Below are 26,624 nucleotides of genomic sequence, written 5' to 3'. Positions count from 1 at the left end.
CCCCCCCAAAATTCTCCAATCAAAATATGGATTGATTCAAAAATGAACTTCTGTGATAATATTAAAATACAAAAAATGTAGTTGGGTACTGACCCCCATGAAAAGACGAGAAAAACGCCGCAAAAATTACCTCAATTGGAGCTCTAGAACTCAAGATATGGTCAAAATACCAAAAGAACGCAGTCTGATATTTTTATACACAAGGATTTTCGCTTTTGTGACAAAAACTCCGCACCTGCGTATTTCCAGATGTCATTTCCCCTTTTGCGGACCATTCTTCGCACCTGCGGGGCCACAGATGCGGACCTAACTTCGCATCTGCGAAGCACCAACACTAGCTCTATTCTCCGACACTAAAATGAGTATAACTCCCTCATACGATGTCCAAATTCGACGATTCTTTTTTCTATGACTCCGTAATTATAATACGGATCTAATGCTTTGATAAAAATAGAAATTAGAGCTCATTGCTTAATATGGTACCATTTATACTTGAAGAAACGACATCGAAACATAAAAAACGAGCGCAACACAACCCAGACCTATCCGAAACTAACCCGAACCCCTCGGGACCCCGACCAAGTATACCAACAAGTCCCGAAACATAACGCAGACCTACTCGAGGCCTCAAAACACACATAACAATATCGAAACGATGAATCACACCTCAACTTGAAATCAATGGACTTGAAACTTTAAACTTCCACATCCGATGCCGAAACATATCAAATCATGTCCGATTGACCTCAAATTTTGCACACAAGTCACATTTGATATTACAGACCCGCTCCAACTTTCGGAATCAGAATTCGACCCCGATATCAAAAAGTTCGCTCCCGGTCAAACTCTCCAAAATTCCAACTTTCGTCATTTCAAGCCAAATTCTACTATGGACCTCCAAATCACAATACATACGCGCTCCTAAGTCCAAAAATCACCCAACGGAGCTAACAGAATCATCAAAAATCTAATCCGAGCTCAAATACTAAAAAGTCAAACTTGGTCAACTCTTTCAAATTTAAAGCTTCCTAGTTGAGAATCATTCTTCCAAATCAGTCTGGGGTAACCTGAAAACCAAAACTGGCGATTCACACAAGTCAAAATACATCATAGGAAACTACTCACACCTGTAAACTACAGAGCGAAGTACAATTGCTCAAAACGCCCGGTCGAATCGTTACAATGCAGAAGTATTGAGAGATCATTCAGTTGTGCACATTGGGGTGCAGCAAGTTCTGACATCTGGTTGATAAGTACGATCTTAAGAAGGTTTAATTAGTTACCTAATCATCACAATCATGGTAGGGTCACGAGGTTGATGTGGATCTGAAGATAATTGGTAGTATTAGAGACTATGTGGTTCGTATGAGATTTCCATTTAGTGAAGGGTACATACTCGCAGCCAAGGCACTGGAGGAAGTGAGTTTAACTGTCACGAGTATGGATGTACATGGACTGGATTGGTTCGATTTTTATCAAAATCAAACCAAACCAACTATATCGGTTTGGATTGGTTCGGTTTCGCGGGATTTTCGGATTTTTATTACTTAAATATTATTTCAATCTTACTTTGTTAAATTTTTTATAAGTAAATATATTAAGTAAAAATATAAAAAAATTGACAAACATATTATCTATTAAATATTATTATAGGTGAATTTACTTAGTAACACATGATAGTTAGTTTTTTAGTCGTTTGATAATAATTTTCGTTGATATACACTTTCAAGTTTAACCGGCTTTAGTAATTAAACATAAAAATCAATATGATACCTAAATAATAATAACCACTTCAAATTCAAAAAAGATATAAAAATTTAATAGATCTTGACATATGAATATGGAAGAACAAAGATATTGACGTATTTCAGTAACACTTGATAAGAAAGCGATCATACAACCTATTATTTAAGGTTAATAAATATGGATCACTTCATATTTTATTAAATATTATATCCCGTAAGAGAATCTCAAATATTTCTAGACATTTTTAAAGAAACTTCTATGTAAAATCCTAAAAGTATATATAAAAATTATATATTTATATGCAGGTTTGGTTCAAATTTTTTGACTCAACACCAAACCAAATCAAACCAAACCTAATCGGGTTTTATAATCGGTTTGGTTTGACTTTTCGGTTTGGTGCGATTTCTGGTTTGGTTTGTACACCCCTAGTCAGACGATGACATGCGCCAAATAAATGAAAAATAAATGGCTTGAGGTGTCTTATGACCGGTGTCGTACGAGCGATGAAGGTTAGTATTGTGGATCATCGGAATGTTCCCTATGGCTTTGCGCCAAGTGAGGGGAGTCCACTATCAACGATTAGATTGCGGGTTCATGTGCTATATCATTTTTGGCCTGAGATATATTTATGTGGTATTGAAAGGTTCTCCGAAATTTGTATATGATTAAGAGCTGAGATTTGTATGGGATGATGCTGGGACTTGCGGTATTCCCGCGTCCTTAATAATTCTATATTTTAGCATCAGCGGGGGCATGGAAACAATTTTAGAATACTCTGAGTGCTCCAGTAAGTTCTTTTAATGCACCACCGACACGAGGTTCCTATAATGGTTATTCCAGTATGAGCAGGCGAACTTGCAGAGGGGTTATTATCAGCGTGGTGATTCTAGGCACATCATGAGAGATTGTCCCAGACTTGAGAGATGCAAATTTTATCAGAATACTCATGCTACATACTCTATTCTAGTTACTACCCCACATGCACAGTCAGTTAAGGGTGGAGGACAGGCGGGTAAAGGGGCGCCCTAGAGGGGGAGGCCCGACCCGTTGATATAATTGATATGGTATGGCTGAGGCCGCTACACCAAATGGTGTTGTTACAGGTATGATTTAAGTCATAATAGAGGAGCATTATTCGTAGTTCGATTCAATTCTAATTATCGAAGTGAGACTTCCTATCATACTCCATGTATGGTGAGTTAGTGATTTTGTACACCATTCACGTGTTTATCCCCGTTGAGAGATTTGATGGTGTTAGCCCGTGTCTAGCATTTTGTTTTGTACACTATTGAGGGTTGAGAGTCCAAAAGTGACTTTCTGTTACTCATTACAGTGGATTTTGATATAAATTTGGGATAGTTTGATTAAAATTTGTGAATTATATGCCCTACCGGTATGTGGGGTCATTTTGTATTGTAAAATTATTTCACAGAATTTATTGAAAAAAAGAAGAAGAAAGGGAATAGAAAATTTAAATTGGCACAATACATGTGATGTAGAGTTGAGGACGAGATCCTCATAATTTTATATGATATGAAATATTTAAACTGGGCTACAAGCCGTGGTGAGAGTTACCTAAGGACGAGGTCTTTGTGGTAAAAATTTTATGTGTTTAAATTCTCCCTTTGTGAAATTTAAATTTGTACTATAGTATTAATAGGGAGTCATGCCTGTTAGGCTTATTTGATAATTATTTTATGTGTTATTATGCATATTTAGCCATATTCGTGTTGTGAATATTGAGTTTTAGCCTACGAGGTGAGTGCCCAGGTGGCGTTAAATGTGACTCGTTAAGTTGGGTAAATAATTATGAGGTCTTCATGCCTCACGTTTTGCAGTCAGTGTTGTGAAATTTGAAACGAGGTTTTGGTTAATATGAGGTTAATTGACGATGCTGAAATTAATTATGAACATCTATTATGACCGGAGATGTGGTTATGGGCATAACTATGATGAGTGCGTAGGCACATGTTGCTACATCCGGTTGAGACTAATACCATGTGTTGATATGAAAATAAGACCTTTTTAAATGTTTGGAGTGTAAGAAATTTAGTTTTAAAGTTTATAAGTATAGATGAAAGAAATAATCTTCAATTGAGATGGCGTTGTCGAATCCATGTTAAATTTATGGTGACGTAGAATCACCCGCGAGTGTATGTGTAATAATACACTCAGCAATTTAATGTCCTCGGAATGATTCTTGGCACGTTCGAGGATGAACGTTTGTTTAAGAGGGGAGAATGTAACGGCCCGACTTGTCGCTTTACGAATTAATATTTTGTTCAGCGACATAAGGTCCAGAGCAATTTCGTAATATGCATTATGACTTGCGTGTGCGGTCGAGTTTGGTTTTGGAAGGTTCGAAATTAATTTGGAAGAACAATCCTTATTTTTAAAACTTAAATGAAAAGAGTTGACTGGACTTTGACTTTTGAGCAAACGACTCGGGAATGAGATTCTGATGATGCCAATAGCTTCATATAATGATTTCGGACTTAGGCATATGTGCAGATTTGGATTTAGAAGTCCGTAGGAATATTTGACGCATTTTGGCGAAAGTTGAAAAATGAAAGATTTTTAGAAAGTTTGCATGGGAGTTGACTTTATTGATATCGGGGTCAAAATTCGATTTCGAAATTTGGAACAGCTCCATTATGTCATTTAGTATTCGTATGCAAATTTTGGGGTGATTCCGAATTGATTTGATAGGTTTCGTCATCGAATGTAGAATTTGGAATTCGTTAGTTTTCATTAAGCTTGAATTGGGGTGCGATTCGTGTTTTAGTGTTGTTTAATGTAATTTGAGGTATCGACTAAGTTCGTGTCATGTTATAGGGCTTGTTAGTATACTTGGTTGGGTCCCATGGGGCTCGGATGAGTTTTGAAAGAGTTTGGTGTTTTGAGCATAAATATGTAATGATCTAAATGTCTATTTTTAGTTATAGAGATCGAAATTCGATTTCGAGACTTCCGGGAGTTTGATAATGAATTATAGGATTGATTTGGAATGTTTGGTCTAATTTCATCAAGTCGAGATTTGTTTTTTAGCGTGAAACATGAGTTAGATGTTTAGCGAGCGAAATTGGAATCACATTGAGCAAATGAGCCCTGAATCGAGTTTCGTTGATTGACTAGGTTCGTATTATTATTTGTGACTCATAGGAACAAGAATCGTCGAATTTCGAGTTCGTACAATGGAGTTAGAGCCTTTTTAGTGAAAAAATATACTGCTGGTGCAAGCAAGTTTTGGTGTGGACTTTTAGTGACGGAAAATAAACTTTTAATGACGAAAAATTGACTTTTAGCGACGGAAAATGGGTTTTTATTGAGCAGTTTCGTTTTTTTAGCTCATTTCAACTTTTTTGGAGCTAGGGAACTCGGATTTGGACGATTTTTGAGACGATTGTCACCAAATGGATTGGGGTAAGTGTTTCCTACTCGGTTTTCATTATATTTCATGATTCTATGATTATTTTAATCTTTTATTAGTGAATCAATTGGAGGAAAATGAGATTTTTGCAAAATCTTTCAAAAATAAAAATTTAAGATTTGGAGGTCGAGTTGTTATCAGAATTTGATAAAATTAGTATGGTCGAACTCGTATCAGAATGAGTGTTCAGATTTCATGAAAATTATGTCAGATTCCGAGAGGCGGGTCCCATATTGACTTTTGGTTGACTTTTTGAATGTGAAATTTTAAGCCGACGTTATATTATCCGGAATTATTTTCGATAATTTTTAATGAAGTTATACAATTAATTTGGATAGATTTGAACTGTCCGGAGGTCAATTCAACCAAAAAATCTATTTTGGAATATCGGCCTAACTCAGTAAAGGTAAGTATCTTGTATAACCGTGTGTGGGAGAATTTTCCCTTAGGTATTGAGTCTTATGTGGAAATTGTGTGATTGAAAACCACGTACGCGAAGTGACGAGTACGTACTTGGTTTATATGTGCAAATTGTATCGGTTAAAATTCGTAGACACCATTATGTATTAAATTGAAAAATTGTTGGAACTTATTAAATCCCTTATTTGTCATGCTTCTTTCCTTGTTTGCTGAGGTTATTTTTATATGATAATTTAGTGTGATTGCCACTTGTCTTTTATGTGAATTTTGTGTTTGTTGAGTTGCCATTTCGTGAAAATAATTTCATTATGGATTTTTCATATGCAAATAATTTATTAAATAATTCTAAAAGGAGGCATTAATCTATTTGCCAAAAATTTAGATTAAAGAAGGCATTGTTCCTTGATGAATTACTTTTCAGTTCATGTCGTTGAAATTGATATTGAGTTATAAAGGCCGTAAAGCATATTGAGGCGAAGTGTTAAATTGCGAAATATCATTTTGTTGAGTTTTTCTCCCAGAATAAAAAGGAATAACTATTTTGTAATACTGGCAATCAAAATTACAGAATTTCAGCGCACTCAACAAACGGAACAAATCACTTGACACTTATGTTTATTTGAAAATAATGCAACAATATAGAAAAGAGGGGAGAAATTTTAAGATTTTTCATATCTAAAAAATGAGGCCAAACCTCTAAATTTATAGACAAAGGAAGGGTGATGTGTAGAGATGCAATCCAAAAAGTGCCTTTTCCGTTCCCTATTCACATCCTTTAAAGAAAAAACGCTACATTAAACTCAATTACTAACTATTATAGCTTTTATAAGATTAATAAAAGCACACCTTTTTATTAGTAACAACATTAAAAGATAGTTAGGAAATGGTAGCTAAATAATGATAGTGCGAAAATGGAATACAAAATGATTATTTTAAAAACATAAATTACTGACATCAGCATTTCTTGATTTGGAAAAATTACTGCACCAATGTTATAAAATGACACAGGAATTAATGCCTTGAGCAACTGATAAAAACAAAAATTCAAAATTCAAAACCAACCAGCATGTTTTCTACATTTATGACAAAACGTACTACTGCTAGACAGATTACAGTAGTCCTCTATTATTTTGACTGTCATTTTACTTAAAAAGAATTCACAAAAATGAATACCTCCCAAATCCTTAGTCCCTCAAAACCTTTTGTTCATCCCTCAAATAGAAAATCAAAACCTTTTGTTCAACCCTCAAAAGGAAAAAATAGTATACTCCTGTTTTTTTATCTTGTATGTGACTACGTTTATTATTTGAAACATCAAAAGATTAATTTTTAACCATATACTATACTCCATATATTTATATTTTAGTTATAATTCTTTTAAATAACTTATAGGATACTTCTTTTGTAATTTCTAATTCATAGATTATTCAAAATTATGGTCTTCCCAATTCCCATGCTGGCTAGTTACCGGTTACTGGTTACTCCAGTTACCAAGATTCAAATTGGATTCTTGGAGTTTTTCTTCTTTCTGCTTATTATTATTATATCATCCATACACCAGTAGTCATCAGTCACACACTGCTATTTCTTCTTCACAAAAGCCAACACTACTTTCTTGATTTTTGTCACCAAAACAACATCCCCACAAAACTCTCTTCATCATTTTCTTGCAAAACTAAACATGGGTTCTCTCTCTTTTCTCTCCCCCATTTTCTTCTTCATCTTAATCCTAGCATACCCACAACAAAGAGTTTTTTCTGAACCCATTGTTACTAAAACTCCTTTGTCTTTGCTAATGAGTATTAAATCTTCTTTGGACCCAAAAAACCTTATTCTTTCATCATGGTCAGCTAATGCTACTGACCCATGCAATGGTTCTTTTGAAGGTATAGCTTGTAATGAGCTCGGTCAAGTTGTTAACATTTCTTTGCAAGGCAAAGATCTTAGTGGGAAAATACCACCTGAGATTGGTCAGCTTCAGAGCTTGTCTGGGTTGTACTTGCACTTCAACAAGCTACATGGGGTTGTACCTAAAGAAATTGCTAACTTAACTCAGCTTTCAGATTTGTATCTCAATGTGAATAATCTCTCTAGTGTTATTCCTACTGAGGTTGGAAATATGTCCAATCTTCAAGGTTAGGTTAATTTTTTCTTTTGTTGCTGAAAAAAGTTGATGTCTTTGCTGTTTTTTTGGACCAGTTATGGTAGAAAGCCTTAGTCTTGATGCCTAATATTGACTTATTTTGAATGAATATTTGATCCTTGCAAAATAGATCTATAACTCTCTTAAAGAAACGGGTAGCTTGCTCAAGAAGTGATAATGCTGCTTGGAGGCTAATGATTTGCTGTTAGTTATTCAGCTATTTCACAATGCTTGTGTTTTTTCTTGAAAAAGCTTCAATTTTTAGTACTCCTTAGTCATTATAAGGTTGTATGAAAGAGGTTTGTATCTTTGATGAGGTGATTTTTGTTCCTATGTAGCTTTCAGTTAGGGTGATTAGAGTATGAAACACTTGAAAAAGCCTCTATCTTTGATTTGTTTAGATTTTCTCTGTTATTAATCCCTTTTCCTATTGCTTTGAGCTTCAATATGGACTAATGTTTCAATAAAGTTCAAAGCATGCTGCCAAACTTGCTAATTTCTAGTCACTTTTAGGTGTCTTAGTCTTTTTTCTGCTATATTTGTGGAATGAAATCTAGAACAAAATAATTGAGGCTCCACTTCATTTTTTTAATTGTACAGTGTTGCAATTATGCTATAACCAGTTGACTGGAAGCATACCCAATCAAATTGGGGCTCTGAAGAAGCTCAGTGTTCTTGCTTTGCAAGTCAATCAGTTAACTGGAGCAATTCCTGCAAGCTTGGGAGACTTGGAGATGTTAACCAGACTTGACTTGAGCTTCAATAATTTCTTCGGGTCGATTCCAGTAAAACTGGCTAATGCTCCAAAGCTAGAAGTTCTTGATATCAGAAATAATACCCTCTCTGGCAATGTCCCTCTAGGTAATTCAACTTGATTTGCTTGATTGCACCGTAATCCTATTTCACTTCTTCAGATGCTTAAGAAATGTAGCAATTTTAGTTTTTTATTTCCCCCAAATATGCATCCCTATGTTTATTATTAGACAGAATAGTGCAGCTAACTCTCTTTTGTTCTTTTTGTTTTGGGTAATGAATGAAATGAAGCCTTAAAAAGACTGAATAAAGGATTTCAGTACGCAAACAACCCGGATTTATGTGGAATTGAATTTTCTTCATTGAAACTTTGCACTGTTTCTGGTCTAAACCAAAACAGACCACAACCATTTCAACCTGGTTCAAATCGTCTCCCAACAAAAGACATCCCAGAGTCTGCAAACGTGCAAGCAAAACAAATGAGTCAATCCAGAAAATCACAAACTGCTGTGGTTGTTGGTGTTATTGCACTTTTTGTTGCAGTAGCAGTAACTGGGCTATTCACATTTTCATGGTACCGCCGTAGGAAACAGAAAATTGGAGGTACTCTTGATTCCGCTGATAGGCGACTGAGTACTGATGAGGTGAAGGAGGTCTCTAGAAGAAGTGCATCGCCCCTCATCAGCCTGGAGTATTCCAATGGATGGGATCCTTTGGGCAAAGGTCGAGATGGAACTGCTTTCTCTCAGGAAGTATTTGAGAGCTTTATGTTCAATTTGGATGAAGTTGAGTCTGCTACACAGTATTTTTCAGAGGCAAATTTGTTAGGGAAGAGTAATTTCACAGCCGTTTATAAAGGGACACTGAGGGATGGGTCTTCTGTTGCTATTAAGTGCATTTCGAAGACCAGCTGCAAGTCTGATGAAACTGAATTCCTCAAGGGACTAAAGCTCTTAACTTCACTGAAACATGAAAATCTTCCGAGGTTGAGAGGCTTTTGCTGTTCAAAAGGTAGGGGAGAGTGCTTTCTGATCTACGACTTTGTCCCCAATGGAAATTTGTTGCAGTACCTTGACGTGAAGGATGGAAAAGGAAAGGTCCTCGATTGGTCTACCAAACTTCACATAATCAAAGGCGTTGCTAGAGGTGAGCTACTGTTTGATTATTGTCTCATGTTTTTGTTGTAGATCTTTGACAACCAAATATATGCTCCATCAGATCTTAGCTACACGAGAAACTTCATGCGCTGATAATAGATGGTTTACATCTGAAGTGATAGAAAGAATAGAAACTTTTTTCTTTGTATGTGCCAACATTCAAGATCCACTGAAGTTAGAAATGATCAAGCGTCAGTAGAACTGCTAATTACTCCTGTAATATATTGTGAGCTTTAATCCTGAAAGAAATTTTCCTTCAGTCATTGACTGGACTGTTACAATATTAGTGGGTACATTATTATCCTGGACAGCAAAGGAAATCCTATTGGTGATTTGTTTGCAGATAATACCCTACCAAGCATGTTGCGTAAGCTCTGTGTTCCCTCCTAAAGTCTTTCTATAGGTTTTGGTAGCGTACTCTTTTCGGCTATACATCTCGTGGTTAATACTATTTCTTGCCCCTGGTATTTGTATACCAAAACCTGATTTCTGTTGTTTAACAGGTATCCAGTATTTGCATGGAAACAAGGGAAGCAAACCTGCTCTAGTCCATAGAAATATATCAGCTGAAAAAGTACTCATTGACCAGCGCTACAACCCATTGCTCTCAGATTCTGGTCTGCCCAAACTACTAGCAGATGACATTGTGTTCTCAACACTCAAGGAAAGTGCTGCAATGGGCTACCTAGCTCCCGAGTATACAACCACTGGCAGATTCACTGAAAAGAGTGATCTCTACGCATTTGGTGTGATTATTTTTCAGATTCTCTCTGGAAAGCGCAGAATCACTCACTCGAACCATCAAGGGGCAGAGTTGTGCAGATACGAAGACTTCATTGATCCGAAACTTGGGGGCAACTTTGAAGAAGCTGAGGCAGTCCAGATGGCAAAGGTTGCTTTACTTTGCACTCACGAGTCACCAAATCAGAGGCCAAACATTGAAGTCGTCATGCAAGAACTGAATGATCTAATCTCCAGCAAGTCGTGAATGCTAGAGCAATGCCCAAATTGTCAAATGACCCTAAGGAGCCTGATACTAACTGTTATTGATGCACATGAGTGTTGATTGCCTGTTCCGCATAGGTTAGTACTAATGCAACTGGATAGGGATAGCCGCAGGAGATCAGTTCTCTTGTATTTTGTAACATAACCATGATTCCAAGCAAGTTTTCTCTACTTGCAAACTTAGTGTATCTGAACTGCAATCTCTATTTATCATTAACTTCTGGCAATCAGAAATGACCTCTATGTTATAGTAGCACTTTTCCATAGTATCATATTTTGTAGAATAGTCTTTTAACCATAGATCATTTCTCTATTTACTAATGATAGAATTAGAGTTCTTATTGAGGGCGCAGACAGGTTGTTTATCCTGTCTTGCCTTTAAGAAATATAATAAGAGATCATGAATATATGAAATGTACTTCAAGAAAACAGTAACTCTACTTCTGCAGTAATCTTAAAAAGGAAAAAAGAGGAAAAAGGGAATAAAAGAAAACAGAGAGAATATAATGAAATGGAGTATCCTAGGCTATATATATTTTGGACGTTTGTCAATGAGCACTACAAATTGATAAAACTGAATGGTCCAACTTACTCTCCAGAATATGATGTATCCCACAGCTAAGATCCAAATTCTTCCAATCCCAACATGTGATCTTCTGACGTTTGATTCCACCACCAGAAATTCCAAACAAGTAAATAAATATAAAATTTTGGCTGGAACCAACCAGGACATAATGCCCCCTCCCATCCCTTGAAAAGCATTGCAGAAAAACTTGACTATTATTTACGTCCAGACTTATTATTTTACTTCATCTTCCAAGAATACATGCTGATCATGTGGTTTTCATTCTTTAAAAAAAAGAATGTGGAAATAATACATGTTCAGTTTGGATTTAACTTATATATAAGCTGACAATGTAAAATTTTGTTTACACCACTATGTGAATTAATTAGATGATCTGGTGTAAAAATTATTTTGTGTGGTTCAGTTTTTGAAGACAACTAGGTTCTCGTGACCAGAGAAGCTACTTTATGGCTTCGGCCACTTTCTACTCTGTGTTGCCTGTGAATATTTTTTGTCCTTGGGCAAAGTTGTCATCCTTCTCCTGCCTCCACTCTAGTCACACTGTAGGGGGTCCCTATTCATCTACAACATCTAGCTCCTTTAATTAATTCATGCATTTTTTATTGCTGAAATTGTAGTAGTATGATTTTATCACAATGTGCTAAAATAATTCTTGGGAGGAGGAACCTAAGGTGGCTAAGGGTCCAAGGCAATTCAGAGTTATAGAAATAGTATGACTTTCTGTAGTAGGCTAACTTTAGTTTCCTACTCTAACTGAAAGCATGGAGTGGGGAGGCAATTGGTTACACATGTTCTACCCCGGGGTCATTTTGACAAACCAACTTAACTGAAAAACAGTACTGATCCTTGTCAAACAAGTCCCAACTTGTGCTGTTGATGGCCTAATTTTTGAAGAGGACATGAAATACTAAACCTTGGTAAGTTTCCAACTCGGCGATTCACAAATAATATCAGATCATTTTAGATCCTTCATTTTCACTCTGTCATACTGTGGCGGCCGAAGCATAACCTGGACCAAGCCTAACCGACCCAACACCAGGTCCAGCCCAAAAAAGCCGAAGCCTAGCCCGTGCAACGCTCCATTGCAAGATGACACACAAGCCTAACCCATTTTTAAGCTCTTACCTTGCATTGGCTGAACACAAACTATAACAATCTAGCTCTGTGATGCACCAAACAAATAAGAACTTTAATTACTTTCCTTTACTTTTTACTTGTCAATCCTTGCATTTACATTTTGTTTATTATGTTTCAATCTTATCTTTAATGCTGTCAATGCCTATTCCATTAACTGGTGGATTTTAGCATCCACACATCCTTGGACTTTGAAGTAGCTAGGGGACTCAAGATATGGGATTCAAGGAATTGTAAAGGAGGCAAAAGAGTGTTTAACTGCAGTTTAGAACTTCTCATATTAAATACATTGACTTAAATTTACAAGTTGCAGGATTGTTTTTCCCGGTACTTTGGTAATCACAGAGAAAAAGCTTAAAATAATTTCCCTGTCTGGACCAAGAAGATGCAAATGACTAGTTAAATTTGGCTTCCTAAATGGAGGTAGTTAATTCATCGAACAGAAAGGAGAGACCTCGGAGCTACATGCAGACCATCTGTAATGTGGAGTAGATCTCTTCAACCTGATCATGGGATTTGTCTCCAACAGAGAACTCATGGATAATTCCCTGGAGCTCAATCCTACTGCTGCCAACAATTTTCTTCAGGTCCCTTTCTTTCATTATTGTCCGAACCCTTCTAACATAGTCCCATTTACCAAATTGAGCATATATGTTAGACAAAAGCACGTAGGAACTTGAATTATGAGAATTTAGTCCAACTAAATGCTTATCCATTGCGCCTCCAATGTGGATGTCTTCTTGAGTCCTACATGAACTTAGCAGCGTTCGCCAAACTACATCATTAGGATAGATTGGCATTTCATTGACAAACTTTATGGCCTCCTCCACCTGCCCTGCTCGGCTAAGGATGTCAACCATGCATCCATAATGCTGGAGCTTAGGTTCCATATGATGTGCCCTTCTCATGATTTCAAAACAGATCATGCCTTCCTTTACCAGTCCAGAATGGCCACAAGCATTCAAAACTGCAATAAATGTGATATCATCTATCTCTAATGAAAGTCTCTCCATCTCCATGAACAATTGGAAAGCTAGGTCCCCGAAGCCATGAATGGCCAATCCACCAATCATAGCATTCCAGTGATCAACAGTTCTTTCTTGGATGTCATCGAACACGCCTATTGCACTATCTACACTGCCACATTTTGCATACATGTCTATCAAAGCAACACCAAGCCTTCCAGCCACAAGAAACCCATTCTCCTCTATATAACAATGCAGTGCAATCCCTTCATCGATGTACCCTAACTCTGCAACTGCAGAAAGTGCAATCAACACAGTGGTACTATCAGGAGCCAAACTACTCTCTCTTAACATATCATGAAAAACTTTCAACGCTTCAAGGCAGTAGCCGTTCTTGACATACCCAGCCATAATAGCATTGCAAGAAATCACATCCCTTTCAGGCATGTCATCAAAAAAACGTCTCGCAACATCAATATTACCAGTTTTTGCATACCCATCTACCATTATAGCCCAGCTGACAACATCCTTCTTCGGCATCACCTTAAACAAAGAAGTAGCCTTTTCAACATTTCCACTTTTCACACAACAACAAAGCATCAAATTCCAAGAAACCAAATCCCTTTGGGGCATTTTATCAAACAGCTCCCAAGCAACGTCAAACCCTTTGTCCAATTTGACATACCCAGTGAGCATAGCATTCCAAGAGACAAAATTCCTCATCTCCACTGGCATAAAATCAAACAAACAACAAGCAACATCAAGCATTCCACATTTCACATACCCATCAATCATTGTATTATACGAAACAGAGTCTCTGATAAACATTCTATCAAAAACCAGGTGACCATACTCAACACACCCACACCTTACATACATAGAAATCAAACAATTCTGCAAAAACACATCAGACCCAAATCCTAATTTCCTCAATAGTCCATGAACCTGCATTCCACACTTAACAAAACCCATTCTAGAACAAGCTTTCAACACTATAGATAACGAGTACTCATCCACAAAAACCCCATTTTCAAGCATCAAACAAAACACTTCAAAAGCCTTATATGGGTCCTTTCCATGTGAAAAAGACTTCATTATCACATTCCAAAGAAATGGGTCTACTTGGTTTCGCGTTGAACAAAAGAAATTATCAGAAAAGAAGAGAAAACGAGCAAATTCAACGATGGGCGTGTGAGGTGAAGAAGAGAATTTCAAGATAAGTTTTGTGGTCAAAAATGGATTTTTTACAAGTCCTGTGGTTATCAATCGGGCATGAACTTGATCAATGTCCATCTGCGTTTTACATTTCTGGGAGAAAGTAAGTGTTGGATGTGTTAAGTTCCATGCTTGGTTTGAATTTGCTACAAGAAGAAGCATCAGTTTTGGTGCTTTAAATTGTTTGTTCTTGAGCTATGTACAGAGTGAAGTGTTAGTTAATTTCCTTTAACGGCCAATATAACGGTTAAGACTTAAAGAGGATTGTTTGTGGATATTTTCTTGGTAATTGGGCTATAACGAATGCTGGCCCATAAAAATATCTGGTCTATGGCTTTTTGGTTGAAATGACATAAATGTTGGTATTTACTTGATAGTTTTGCGGCTTAATACATACAATCAGCACCATTTTCCTTTTTAAACATCTATAAGGTAGGAATTTCTTTCACTAGACTAGAATCACTAGAGTTTATCTCAAGTTAACCTCAAAATGAGCTAATCGACTGGTTACGGGGCCGTAATTGATCCCTAAGCTCGCGGGAACTGGTAAATTATTATTGTATCTCTTCTTAAACAACACTCTCTTTTGATTTCAAGGGTATTCTTTTTATACAGCTAGCAAATTCAACTAATTCTGCAACAATTGAATCTCGTTCAATCCATGAATACATGCAATTCAATCTCTAGAACATCCATCGTGAGATAGCTAATATCCCATGTTTTCACCACAAGAACTAATTGGTACCTCTCGTTCTTGATACAGATTGCTTCGCGCTTGATGCGTGGAAAGATAGACGACATGAAAAATTAAACTAGAAACCTATACTTTTATATTGATATATGTGATATATGTAGAGGAGTATGTGTATGTGTAGAAGTTTAGAAGTGTGTGTTGGGTTTTAAGCTTGTGTAGCTTAAAGAGGGTGAATGAGAAATGGAGGGAAAATAAAATATTTGAGTTTCCCTCCTTGGCAAAGGGACATTGTCCCATATTGGAGGAAGAAAAGGCTTTTGATGGGTATATATATAATTGCTCTTCTTCTAACTCTTAAAGAGTTAAGAAGAAGGCAAGCCTCGCGTTGTCGTCGTTGCTCGCTCTGCTTCGGCTTTGATCAAAGATTGATTGATTAATTTTTTTGGACAAAATTCCTTTCAATTATTTAATTAAATAATTAACGAAAAATTCAATCGGAAAGTTTAATTATTTATTACAGCAATACAGAACAATAACAATCTTAAGGAAATTATTTTATTCTGTATTTTTGTTTGTGGAGATTAAAACCTGTGTGGTTTTCTACTCCTTCTGAATTTTACTATTCTGATTTGAAGATATAAAAACTTCATCAGAGTATTGAAATTCAGAAAACGATTTGAAGAACATAAAAACTTCATCGTTTTCTGTGAAACAGTATATAAAAAACTTCGGTTTTATTTCTTATACATACTGTTTTTTTGTTAATAACAGTATTGTTTACTGTTCTGATTTTTCCATTAATTGAATTCTTCTGTTGTTTACAACGAGAAAATGGCAATTGATAACGGGAATTCTTCTGCGACTGTTGCGGCAACGACGATAGCCTCGTCAAGCCGGACTGCTGTTCCACCGGCAGAGAAATCGGGGAAATTTTTCGGAGCCAACTTTAAAGGATGGCAGCAAAGGGTGTTCTTCTGGCTTACCACACTTGGTATGCAGAAATTCACTAGTGAAGAACCTTCAGTGCCTGCTGTGGACATGCCAGACAACGAAAAATTCATGATTGTTGAGGCGTGAAAGCATGCAGATTTTCTTTGCAAAGGCTATATCTTAAGCGCTTTAGAGGATGACTTGTACAATGTGTACAATGTGATGAATACTTCGAAAGAATTATGGGACGCACTTGAGAAAAAGTACAAGACTGAAGATGCATGCTTGAAGAAGTTCGTGGTTGCCAAGTTTCTAGACTATAAAATAATAGACAGCAAAACTGTTGGAACCCAAGTTCAGGAGCTTCAACTTATTTTTCATGACCTTATTGCTGAAGGTATGGTCGTGAATGAAGCATTTTAAGTGGCTGCAATGATTGAAAAATTGCTAGATTTCAAGAACTATCTTAAGCACAAGTGCAAAGAAATGAAGTTGGAAGATCTTCTGATTCGTCTCAAGATTGAGGAAGACAACAAAACAGCCGAGAAGAAGTCTCGTGGAAATTCAAAGATCATGGGAGCTAATATCGTTGAGGAGACTGATCCAAAATTAAGAAGAGAAAGAGGTCTTCTGGACAGACTAAGGAGAAGAACAAAAAGAAATTCAAGGGCAGCTGCTACAATTATGGAAAAATCGGTCACAAAGCCCCTGATTGTCGTCTCCCGAAAAAGTATAAGAAGAAGGGACATGCCAATATAGTGGAAAAGAATGATGACATTGATGATCTGTGTGCAATGCTTTCGGAATGCAACTTAGTTGGAAATTCGAAGGAGTGGTGGATTGACTCTGGAGCCACTTGACATGTTTATGCTGTCAAAGAAGTATTTGCGACCTACTCTACTGCTGGTCCCGAAGAAGAGCTTTCCATGGGAAATACTGCAACAACCAAGATTGAAGGTTATGGGAAGATATTCCTGAAGATGACTTCCGGCAAGGTATTAACGCTCAACAACGTTCTTCATGTTCCTACTATTAGGAAGAATTTAGTTTCTACTTCTTTGCTTGTTAAGAATGGATTCAAACGCATATTTATTTCTGATAAAGTTGTTGTAAGCAAGAATGAAATGTATGTTGGAAAGAGCTACCTCACAGAGGGCCTCTTCAAACTAAATGTAATAGTTGTTGACAGTATGAATAAAATTTCAGCTTCTTCTTATTTATTGGAGTCAAATAATTTATGGCATATTCGTTTAGGACATGTCAATTACAAAACCTTGCAGAAGTTAATTAACTTAGAAGTATTGCCTAAATTCGAGTGTAATAAATTAAAATGTCAAATATGTGTTGAGTCTAAGTTTGTAAAACATTCTTATAAGTCTATTGAAAGGAATTCAAATCCTTTAGACTTAATTCATACTGACATTTGTGATATGAAGTCGACACCATCACGAGGTGGGAAAAAGTATTTTATTACTTTTATTGATGATTGCACTCGATATTGTTATGTTTATTTGCTTAATAGTAAGGATAAAGCAATTGAAGCATTTAAGCAATACAAGAATGAAGTGGAGAATCAATTGAATAAAAAGATCAAAATGATTAGAAGTGATAGGGGTAGAGAATATGAATTTCCATTTGCAGAAATATGTTTGGAATATGGAATTATCCATCAGACTATTGCACCTTACACACCTCAATCCAATGGAATTGCGGAAAGGAAAAATCAGACATTAAAGGAAATGATAAATTCTTTATTAATAAGTTCCGGATTACCGCAGAGTTTGTGGGGCGAAGCTATCCTTACAGCTAACCGAATACTTAACAGAGTACCCCACAATAAAACGCAATCTATTCCATATGAAAAATGGAAAGGAAGAAAACCCAACTTGAAATATTTCAAAGTGTGGGGGTGTCTAGCAAAGGTACAAGTTCCTTTACCTAAAAGGGTTAAAATCGGACCAAAAACTGTTGATTGCGTTTTCATTGGATATGCTACAAACAATAAAGCATGTCGGTTTTTGGTTCATAAATCCGATAATTCCGAAATTCAAGTTAATACGGTAATGGAATCAGATAATGCTGAATTCTTTGAAAGCATCTATCCGTATAAAACTGAATGTGAGTCGTTAAGTGAAAGACCTAAACGACCTCGGAAAGGACCAAAGGAAAATACTCCAAGTATAGAAGATCCAAGGCGTAGCAAACGTCAAAGAACATCTACTTCCTTTGGACCAGATTTTGTGACATTCTTGCTTGAAAATGAGCCTCAAACTTTTAAAGCAGCTATGTCATCTTCTGATTCAACATTTTGGAAAGAGGCAGTCAATAGTGAGATTCAATCAATTTTGGATAACCATACATGGGAATTGGTAGATCTTCCTTCGGGAAATAAGCCTTTAGGTTCGAAATGGATCTTTAAACGGAAAGTGAAAGCTGATGGCACTATTGACAAATATAAGGCAAGACTTGTTGTCAAAGGTTATAGACAAAAGGAAGGCCTTGATTACTTTGAAACTTACTCGCCAGTAACGAGGATAACATCTATTAGGGTGTTAGTGGCACTAGCGGCCGTGTATAGTCTTGAAATCCATCAAATGGATGTTAAAATAGCTTTCTTAAATGGAGAATTCGAGGAAGAGATTTACATAAAACAACCTGAGTGTTTTGTGGTTCCTAGTAAAGAAAAGAAAGTGTGCAAACTTGTTAAGTCGCTTTATGGACTTAAACAAGCACCCAAACAATGACATGCCAAATTTGACCAAACAATGTTGGCAAGTGGGTTTAAAATCAACGAGTGCGACAAATGTGTTTACATTAAAAATACTCCAGGTCATGAAGTCATTGTTTGTTTATATGTTGATGACATGTTGATAATGAGCAAAAACATAGCAGATATAAATGCTACTAAGCGCATGTTGGCTAGCAAATTCGATATGAAAGACTTAGGAGTTGCTGATATGATCTTAGGAATCAGAATTCACAAGACTCCACAAGGTCTAGCATTATCACAGTCTCACTACATTGAAAAGGTACTCGACAAGTTCAAGTATTTGGATTTCAAAATTGCCAAGACTCCAATTGACGTGAGTTATGCACTTCAAAAGAATGAAGGTGAAAGTGACTCACAACTGGACTATGCAAGAGTATTGGAAAGTTTGATGTATATCATGAATTGTACGCGATCAGATATAGCATGTGCTATTAGTAAACTGAGTCGGTTTACAAGTAATCCCAATCACATACATTGGATGGCAATGAAACGAGTATTGGGGTATCTCAAACATACCCAAAATTACGCTTTGCATTATAACAAATATCCCTCCGTGATCGAGGGATATAGTGATGCAAATTAGATCACTAGATCATTTGAAGTTAAATCCACGAGTGGATATGTTTTCACAATTGGGGGTGGAGCAGTGTCTTGGAAATCATCCAAACAAATATGCATCGCCCGTTCTACAATGAAATCTAAATTCATAGCTTTAGATAAGGCCGGTGAAGAAGCTGAATGGCTCTGGAATTTCTTGGAAGATATTCTATTTTGGCCCAAACCTTTAACACCTATTTGTATACATTGTGATAGTCAAGCGGCAATAGGCAGGGCAGGGAGCGTTATGTATAACGAAAAATCTCGTCATATATGACGGAGATACAATACCGTTAGACAACTACTCTCTAGTGTTGTTATCACAATTGACTACGTAAAGTCAAGAGATAATGTGTCAGATCCACTTACAAAAGGCCTATCTAGAGAGGCAGTTGAAAGGTCATCAAAGGGAATAGGGTTAAGGTCTAGGACAAGTCATCATGGCGGTAACTCTACCTAGTAGACTGGAGATCCCACGAGCTAGGTTCAAAGAGATCAAATAAAGTTATGAATGACGGTTCAACATTGTCAAATAACTTAACCCATTGTAGTGATGAAGACAATGTTCAGAAATCGAGGTAAAACATTAAGGCTTTTTGATGAGTCAACAAAGCTTCAAGGTTTTTTAATGATTTGCTAAGTCTGGCAGGATATGACCAGATAGTGTGTAATTAGGATTACACGTTTAGAAATCACCTATGTGAGTGTGAAGTGTAAGCCGCTTCAAGAGGAATGAAAGTAAAGGCCCATTCTCTAAGCACTCATGAAACCAGGCGGTGTTCATGGCTGAAACGAACACAATTGTGAGAACCATAGATGGTTAAGGATTGATTGTGTAACTTATGTTGTCTAGGTATACAACAAAGTTCGACGGTTCAAAGATATCAAATCTACCGATTGACCGAGTATATCCGATATAAGTTCACTACGAAAAGTTCAAAGGGAAACCTACTTATCCAGATGCAATTAATTCTTGCATGTAAAAGTAAAACACACACGCGTCCGTACATTCCTTTATTTCTCTTCAATTCTTCTTCTCTCTCTCTCTCTCTCTCTCTCTCTCTCTCTCTCTCTCTCTCTCTCTCTCTTTCAGCTAATCTACTCGTTTGCATGTCAATTAATCCTTGAAGATCTGTAAGAATTTATCATGGTATCAGAGCAACGGTCTTAGGATTCATAGCTCTGATCGAAGTTCCACCAGGAATTGGAATTACAGAGCACCGACGAAGCTCCGATTTGAGCAGCCATGGATGGAAATGAAATTTCTTCACTTGATCACAATCATCTGTTATTTTTACAAGCTGGAGACGCTCCAGTACTCGTGTTGATACCGCTCAAGCTCACTGAGCCAGAAAATTATGCCCTATGGAGTAGAGCGATGAAATTAGCATTGCGAGGAAAGAGCAAGCTTGGTTTTGTAGACGGTACTTGTGTGAAAAGCAATTACAGAGGAGAATTAGCAGAGCAATGGGAGAAATGCAATGCTATTGTCCTATCGTGGATTGGAAGCACAATATCGAGTGAGTTAATGTCGAGTATTGTATATGTTTCAAATGCGAAGAAAGTTTGGAATGATTTCCAAGAGAGATTTGACAGATCTAATATCACCAGAATTTATCATTTGTGGACTGCAATTGTGACTCTAAGGCAAGGTACTGATTTAATTACAAGTTATTATTCAAAAATGAAGGATCTGCGGGATGAACTAGATGTATTGGCTCTTTTGTCCCCTTGTGATTATGAGGAATCTAGGCCGTCTGTAGATCACTTGAAAAACATAAGATTGTTGTAATTCCTTATTGGATTAAATGAAAGTTATAGCAATATACACAACAATGTATTAGCAAAGAGACTAGTTGTAACTGTTAATGAGGCTTATGCAATTGTTAGTCAAGAGGAGAGTTAAAGGACTTCAGGTACATATACACATACAGAGATCCGCTTACAATGCTAGCAGGAAAGGTCAGGACTTCAGACCTAGAAAACTTGGCTTAATTTGTGAGTACTGTGGGTATAAAGGACATCTAAAGGAGAATTGCTTTAAAATAATTGGATATCCACCTGATTTTAAAAGCAAGAAGAAGAATCAGACAAGTGGAGGAAATGCATATGCTAATAGTGCAAATGCAAATGCAACTAATGCAAAGGAAGAGAGAGTAATGTCAGCTATCCAAGCACCTGGCCAATTTTTCATAGAAGAGCAATACAAACAACTGGTTAGTTTGTTGTCAAAGCCTAATGCAGATGACTGTTATGCAAATATGTTAGGTATAATCGCTCTGTTGTCCACTGCAACTATGTGTGATTGGGTGATAGATTCAGGGGCAACACATCATGTTACCTACTGTAAGGATGTCTTAAGGAACATTAAGAATGCTGATAATCAAGGATTGCATGGAGTGCAACTACCTACAGGGAATAAGTCCAAAATCACACGTATAGGAAATGCAATCATACTTCAAAATAAAACAGTCAAGAATGTGTTATATGTTCCAAGTTTTAAGTTCAACATACTATCAATGTCTAAACTTACTATGGATCTCTACTGTTCTGTCATATTTTCCCTGATTTATGCATATTTCAGGATCTTTATAGTGGCAGGTTAATGGAGATTGGTAAGGAGAATAATGGGTTATACGTACTGAAAGAGAACATAACACTAGCAGCAACATGATCTTTTACAAGGGAATGAGTTGACATTGAGCTTTGGCATCTGAGGCTAGGGCATGCATTAACAAGGTCCATGGAACACATTCCAGAACTGAAGAATAAAATTGATTCTCAGGTTCAACAGAATTGTCAAGTTTGTCCTTTGGCTAAGCAATGTAAGTTAAAGTTTCCTATTAGTAGTACTAAGCCTACTGGTTGTTTTCAGTTAGTTCATCTAGATGTATGAGGACCTCACAAATCCCCTACTTATGATAGAGAGCATTACTTTGTCACCATTGTATATGACTACGGTAGATACACTTGGGTATGCCTCATTCAATCTAAATGTGAAGTAGGTATTGTAATAAGAAACTTTATTGCAATGATTTGAAATCAATTTGATGTAACTGTCAAGGTGTTGAGGTTAGACAATGGTACAAAATTCTTTAATTCTCAATGTAATGAATTACTGGAATCTCTTGGCATCATACATCAAATCAGTTGCCCGTACACTCCACAGAAAATGGCTATATGGAGAGAAAACATAGACATATTCTACAGGTAGCAAGAGCCCTGAAGTTTCAGAGTTTAGTACCAATGATATTTTGGGGAGACTGCATTAGAACATCTGTGTATTTGATTAATAAGTTGCCTAAATATGTGTTAGAAGACAAATGCCCTTATGAGATGTTGTACAATAAGTCTGCTAAGTTAGACCATCTGAGAGTATTTGGATGTTTGTGCTTTGCAAGCAATTTACCAGGAGGAGATAAGTTGATAACTAGAGCAAAGAAATATGTCTTCATATGTTACTCTGAAACACAGGACTACATGGTATATGACTTGGAATCTAGAAGAGGCATAGTAAGTAGAGATGTCACATTCAAGGAGTATCTTTTTCTTTTCAAGAGGGATCAGATAGCAGTGAAGATTCATTTCCATGTGAACCAGTGGGTATTGTACCTGAAGAATCAGTGGACAACAATCATAATCATCACTCACAAGATCAGAATCCTACTGATAATTCTGGGGATGACACTACACCTAGAGTTGCAGACTCCTCTCTACCTTCAATCTCTCCACCATTAGCTGCCACCCACAGGTAGACCCAACTACACAAGTCTCACAACCACATGGTACATAAGAATCATACTCAGACCATCTTTATCACTAACATCAACAATAGATAGTAGTTCAATCAGAGGAGGAATTGAACCAAATGAAGTGCCAGTATATGAGGAGCCTGTGATACCTGCAATGCGCACTAGAAAGTCTGGTAGAACTTCAAAACCTTCTATCTGGCTCAAAGATTATGTGACTACAACCAAGTCCAGTACTGAACATCCCTACAGTATTTCTAATTTCATTACCTATGATTATTTATCTAAGAACTATAAATTCTTTTTAGGATTATTCTCAGTAGCTACTGAACCAAAGTCCTTCAAGGAGGCTTGTCTTGACCAGTGTTTTAAAAGGCGTGGGCGTAAGGCGAGACGTTTTACATATGCCTCGGCGAGGCGTAAGCCCCGAGGCACGGGGCATAATCCCCATAGGTATTTAATTTTCAATATTTTATAAAATAATATAATGACAGTAAATACTTATAAATATGTAAAATTGTATAAATTGAAGAAAGTTATAAATATGTGAAATATATATATATATATATATATATATATATATATATATGTAATATCTAGCATGATTCTTAAGTATAAATAATGCATACAAATCACGTATAACATCTTTAACTTTCAAATAATTAAAAACTTATCTTTAAAAATGATCAAACTCCATATTTTACCTTCCTAAAAGTAAATAATTAATAAAATCTTATTAGTACAATAATTAAAATATTACTCCTTCATGAATAAATACAAATTAGTTTAAGATATCAAATTAATAAAAGTGTATAACAAGGAGGGACAAATGAACTAAGACACACCAATAACAAGTGAAGATATAAATTCGCAATACTATGTCTCATTATTAGAGTTATGCTCAATCTTCATATTTCTATCGATGAATAGAACTTTTATCATTAATTTGTTAAAGAATTTTGAAGGTCATCAATATTAATTAGGAAATTCGACACGTGATTTGCGTTAAAATGTTAGGCGAGCCCTGAGCGTTGGGCGTTAGGCGTGTTTAGGGTGCACGGTCGGGCACTTGAGGCGTAAGCCTCACAGAACTAAGCCCCATACATGAGCCCCATGACGTTTTGCAAGTGCCCCACCCAGGGGCGAGCCCCGGACGAGTCCCAGAAATACCTTTTAAAATACTGGTCTTGACAAGGCATGGGTGGAGGCCATGGAAGCAGAAATCAAGGCATTTGAGGACAACTCAACCTGGGAGGTAGTGGGCCTTCCTACTGGCAAAAGAGCTATAGGCTCAAAATGGGTGTTCAAAATTAAATACAAGGCCAATGGTGAGGTGGAGAGGTATAAAGCTATGCCGGTGGCCAAGGTTTACACACAACAAGAAGGGTTGGATTACCATAAAACCTTCTCGCCTGTTGCAAAAATGGTTATTGTTAGGACCATCATCAGTATTGCAGCCTCTAAAGGTGAGAATCTCTTTCAAATGGATGTAGTTAATGCTTTCCTGCATGGTGATCTTTATGAGGAGGTTTACATGTGCTTGCTGATAAGTAGGGATTTTGACTACTTATTAGCGCTTTTTAACTTTTGTTGTAGTCCAAAAATGCTTAATTATATTCCCGAAAACTAATAAAATATGCTTAATTGCAGGAGTATTGGAAAATAAGCCACTAAGATGAAAGCCAGCTCAAGAAAGAGTGATATGAACTCAAGGACAAAAATCAAGCACAGAAGCTCAAGTGCAGACCACAGATTTTCATCTGCGGCCGCAGAATGTGAAGAAAATTTAACTGAGTCTAAGTGCAAAGTGCGGACCACACAATAATTGTGCGGCCGCAGAAGCTATGCAAGAGCTAAAGTTTAGAGAGTCTCATTTCAAGCTAAAAAAAAAATGCGGACCGCGCAATAATTATGCGACCGCAGAAATCAGCTACGCGGCCGCACTCTTGCCTCAAGGTTTCCACAAGCAAAGGGAGAATAAAGTATGCAGGTTGCTGAAATCATCATATGGCCTGAAACAGGCATCAAGATAATGTAATATTAAGTTGGCTGAGGCACTTTTAACAGGAGGTTATGCACAAAGCTCTCATGATCATTCATTGTTTACAAAAAGGGCAAGATCATATATTATCATCGTCTTGGTCTATGTGGATGACTCACTCATAACTGGTAGTAGTCATGCCCTTGTAGAGTCAGCCAAATAGACATTGCATAATTCATCCAAGGTGAAAGATCTAGGAAAACTTAGATTTTTCCTGGGAATTGAAGTCTTGAGATCAGACAAGGGAGTACTACTCACTCAAAGAAAATATGCACTTCAACTAATCTCAGACACCGGGCTTGCTGCAGCTAAACCTATTAGTACACCTATGGAACTTAACCAAAAGTTAACTACCATTGACTATGACAAGCATGTTGGTCACACTGGAGATGTAGAGTTACAAGATATGGTGAGCTATCAAAGGCTTATTGGGAAGCTCATTTACCTAACAATTACTAGACCTGATCTATGTTTTGCAGTACAATGTTGAGTCAGTTTATGCAGCATCCCAAACAGTCTCATTGGGATGATGCCCTGTGAGTTGTCCGCTATGTTAAGAGTTCCTAGGACTTGGGATACTGATGTATAAAGCCCAAATCAATCAGCTTTCTGTGTATTGTGATTCAAACTGGGCAGGGTGTCTAAACACTAAGAGGTCAGTGACTGGCTACATTGTCAAACTTGGTGATTCCTTACTTTCCTGAAAATCAAAGAAACAACCTACAGTTAACAGGAGTTCAGCTGAAACTGAATATCGAAGCCTTGCAGTAGCTGTTGCAGAGATCACTTGGGTGTTAGGATTGCTCAAGGAGTTACAAGTAACAGTTCATGTTCTAATTACTTTATATTGTGATAGCAGAGCAGTTTTGCAAATAGCTACCAATCCCATCTTTTACGAGCGGACCAAACATATAGAGATTGATTGTCATTTTGTACGGGAGAAGATCAAAGCAGGCTTGATTAACCCTCAATGCATCTCCACTAACCTCCAATAGGCAGATTTAATGACCAAGGGCCTTGGCTTAGTACAACATCATTTCCTCTTATCCAAGCTTGGAGTGCTCGACGTCTTTTACCCTCCAGCTTGAGGAGGAGTATTGATATATATATGTAGAGGAGTATGCATATGTGTGCATGTGTGGAGGTTTAAATGTGTGTGGGTTCATTATGTAATTACTATAACTTGGGCGGTTAGTTAGTTATGAGCTGTCAACTACTAACCACCACAGTTATATAACAGACCCCTTCTCCTTTAATTGAAATCAATTGAACAATACAAAATTCTTCCC

General features: G+C 36.9%; 3 protein-coding genes across 3 annotated transcripts; 2 read left to right on the top strand and 1 right to left on the bottom strand.

The window, feature by feature from the left end:
• Nucleotides 1-7,154: 7,154 nt before the first annotated feature.
• On the top strand, nucleotides 7,155-10,907 carry LOC104119587 (LRR receptor kinase BAK1). The gene is made up of 4 exons (XM_009631137.4): nucleotides 7,155-7,731; nucleotides 8,340-8,600; nucleotides 8,784-9,638; nucleotides 10,153-10,907. Exons 1-4 carry the CDS (start codon nucleotides 7,278-7,280, stop codon nucleotides 10,635-10,637), a joined length of 2,055 nt encoding a protein of 684 aa, XP_009629432.1. The 5' UTR covers nucleotides 7,155-7,277; the 3' UTR covers nucleotides 10,638-10,907.
• Nucleotides 10,908-12,625: 1,718 nt separating this feature from the next.
• Nucleotides 12,626-14,793, bottom strand: LOC104119586 (pentatricopeptide repeat-containing protein At2g45350, chloroplastic). The gene has a single exon (XM_009631135.4). The coding sequence runs from the start codon at nucleotides 14,714-14,716 to the stop codon at nucleotides 12,836-12,838; it is 1,881 nt and encodes a 626-aa protein (XP_009629430.1). The 5' UTR covers nucleotides 14,717-14,793; the 3' UTR covers nucleotides 12,626-12,835.
• Nucleotides 14,794-20,791: 5,998 nt separating this feature from the next.
• On the top strand, nucleotides 20,792-21,337 carry LOC138906555 (uncharacterized). The gene has a single exon (XM_070195614.1). It carries the CDS (start codon nucleotides 20,792-20,794, stop codon nucleotides 21,335-21,337), a length of 546 nt encoding a protein of 181 aa, XP_070051715.1.
• Nucleotides 21,338-26,624: the final 5,287 nt, after the last annotated feature.

This window comes from Nicotiana tomentosiformis, chromosome 1 (genome assembly GCF_000390325.3).
Source record: "Nicotiana tomentosiformis chromosome 1, ASM39032v3, whole genome shotgun sequence".
In the NCBI taxonomy this organism is placed as follows: Eukaryota; Viridiplantae; Streptophyta; class Magnoliopsida; order Solanales; family Solanaceae; genus Nicotiana; species Nicotiana tomentosiformis.
This window is presented reverse-complemented; position numbering and strand designations above follow the sequence as displayed.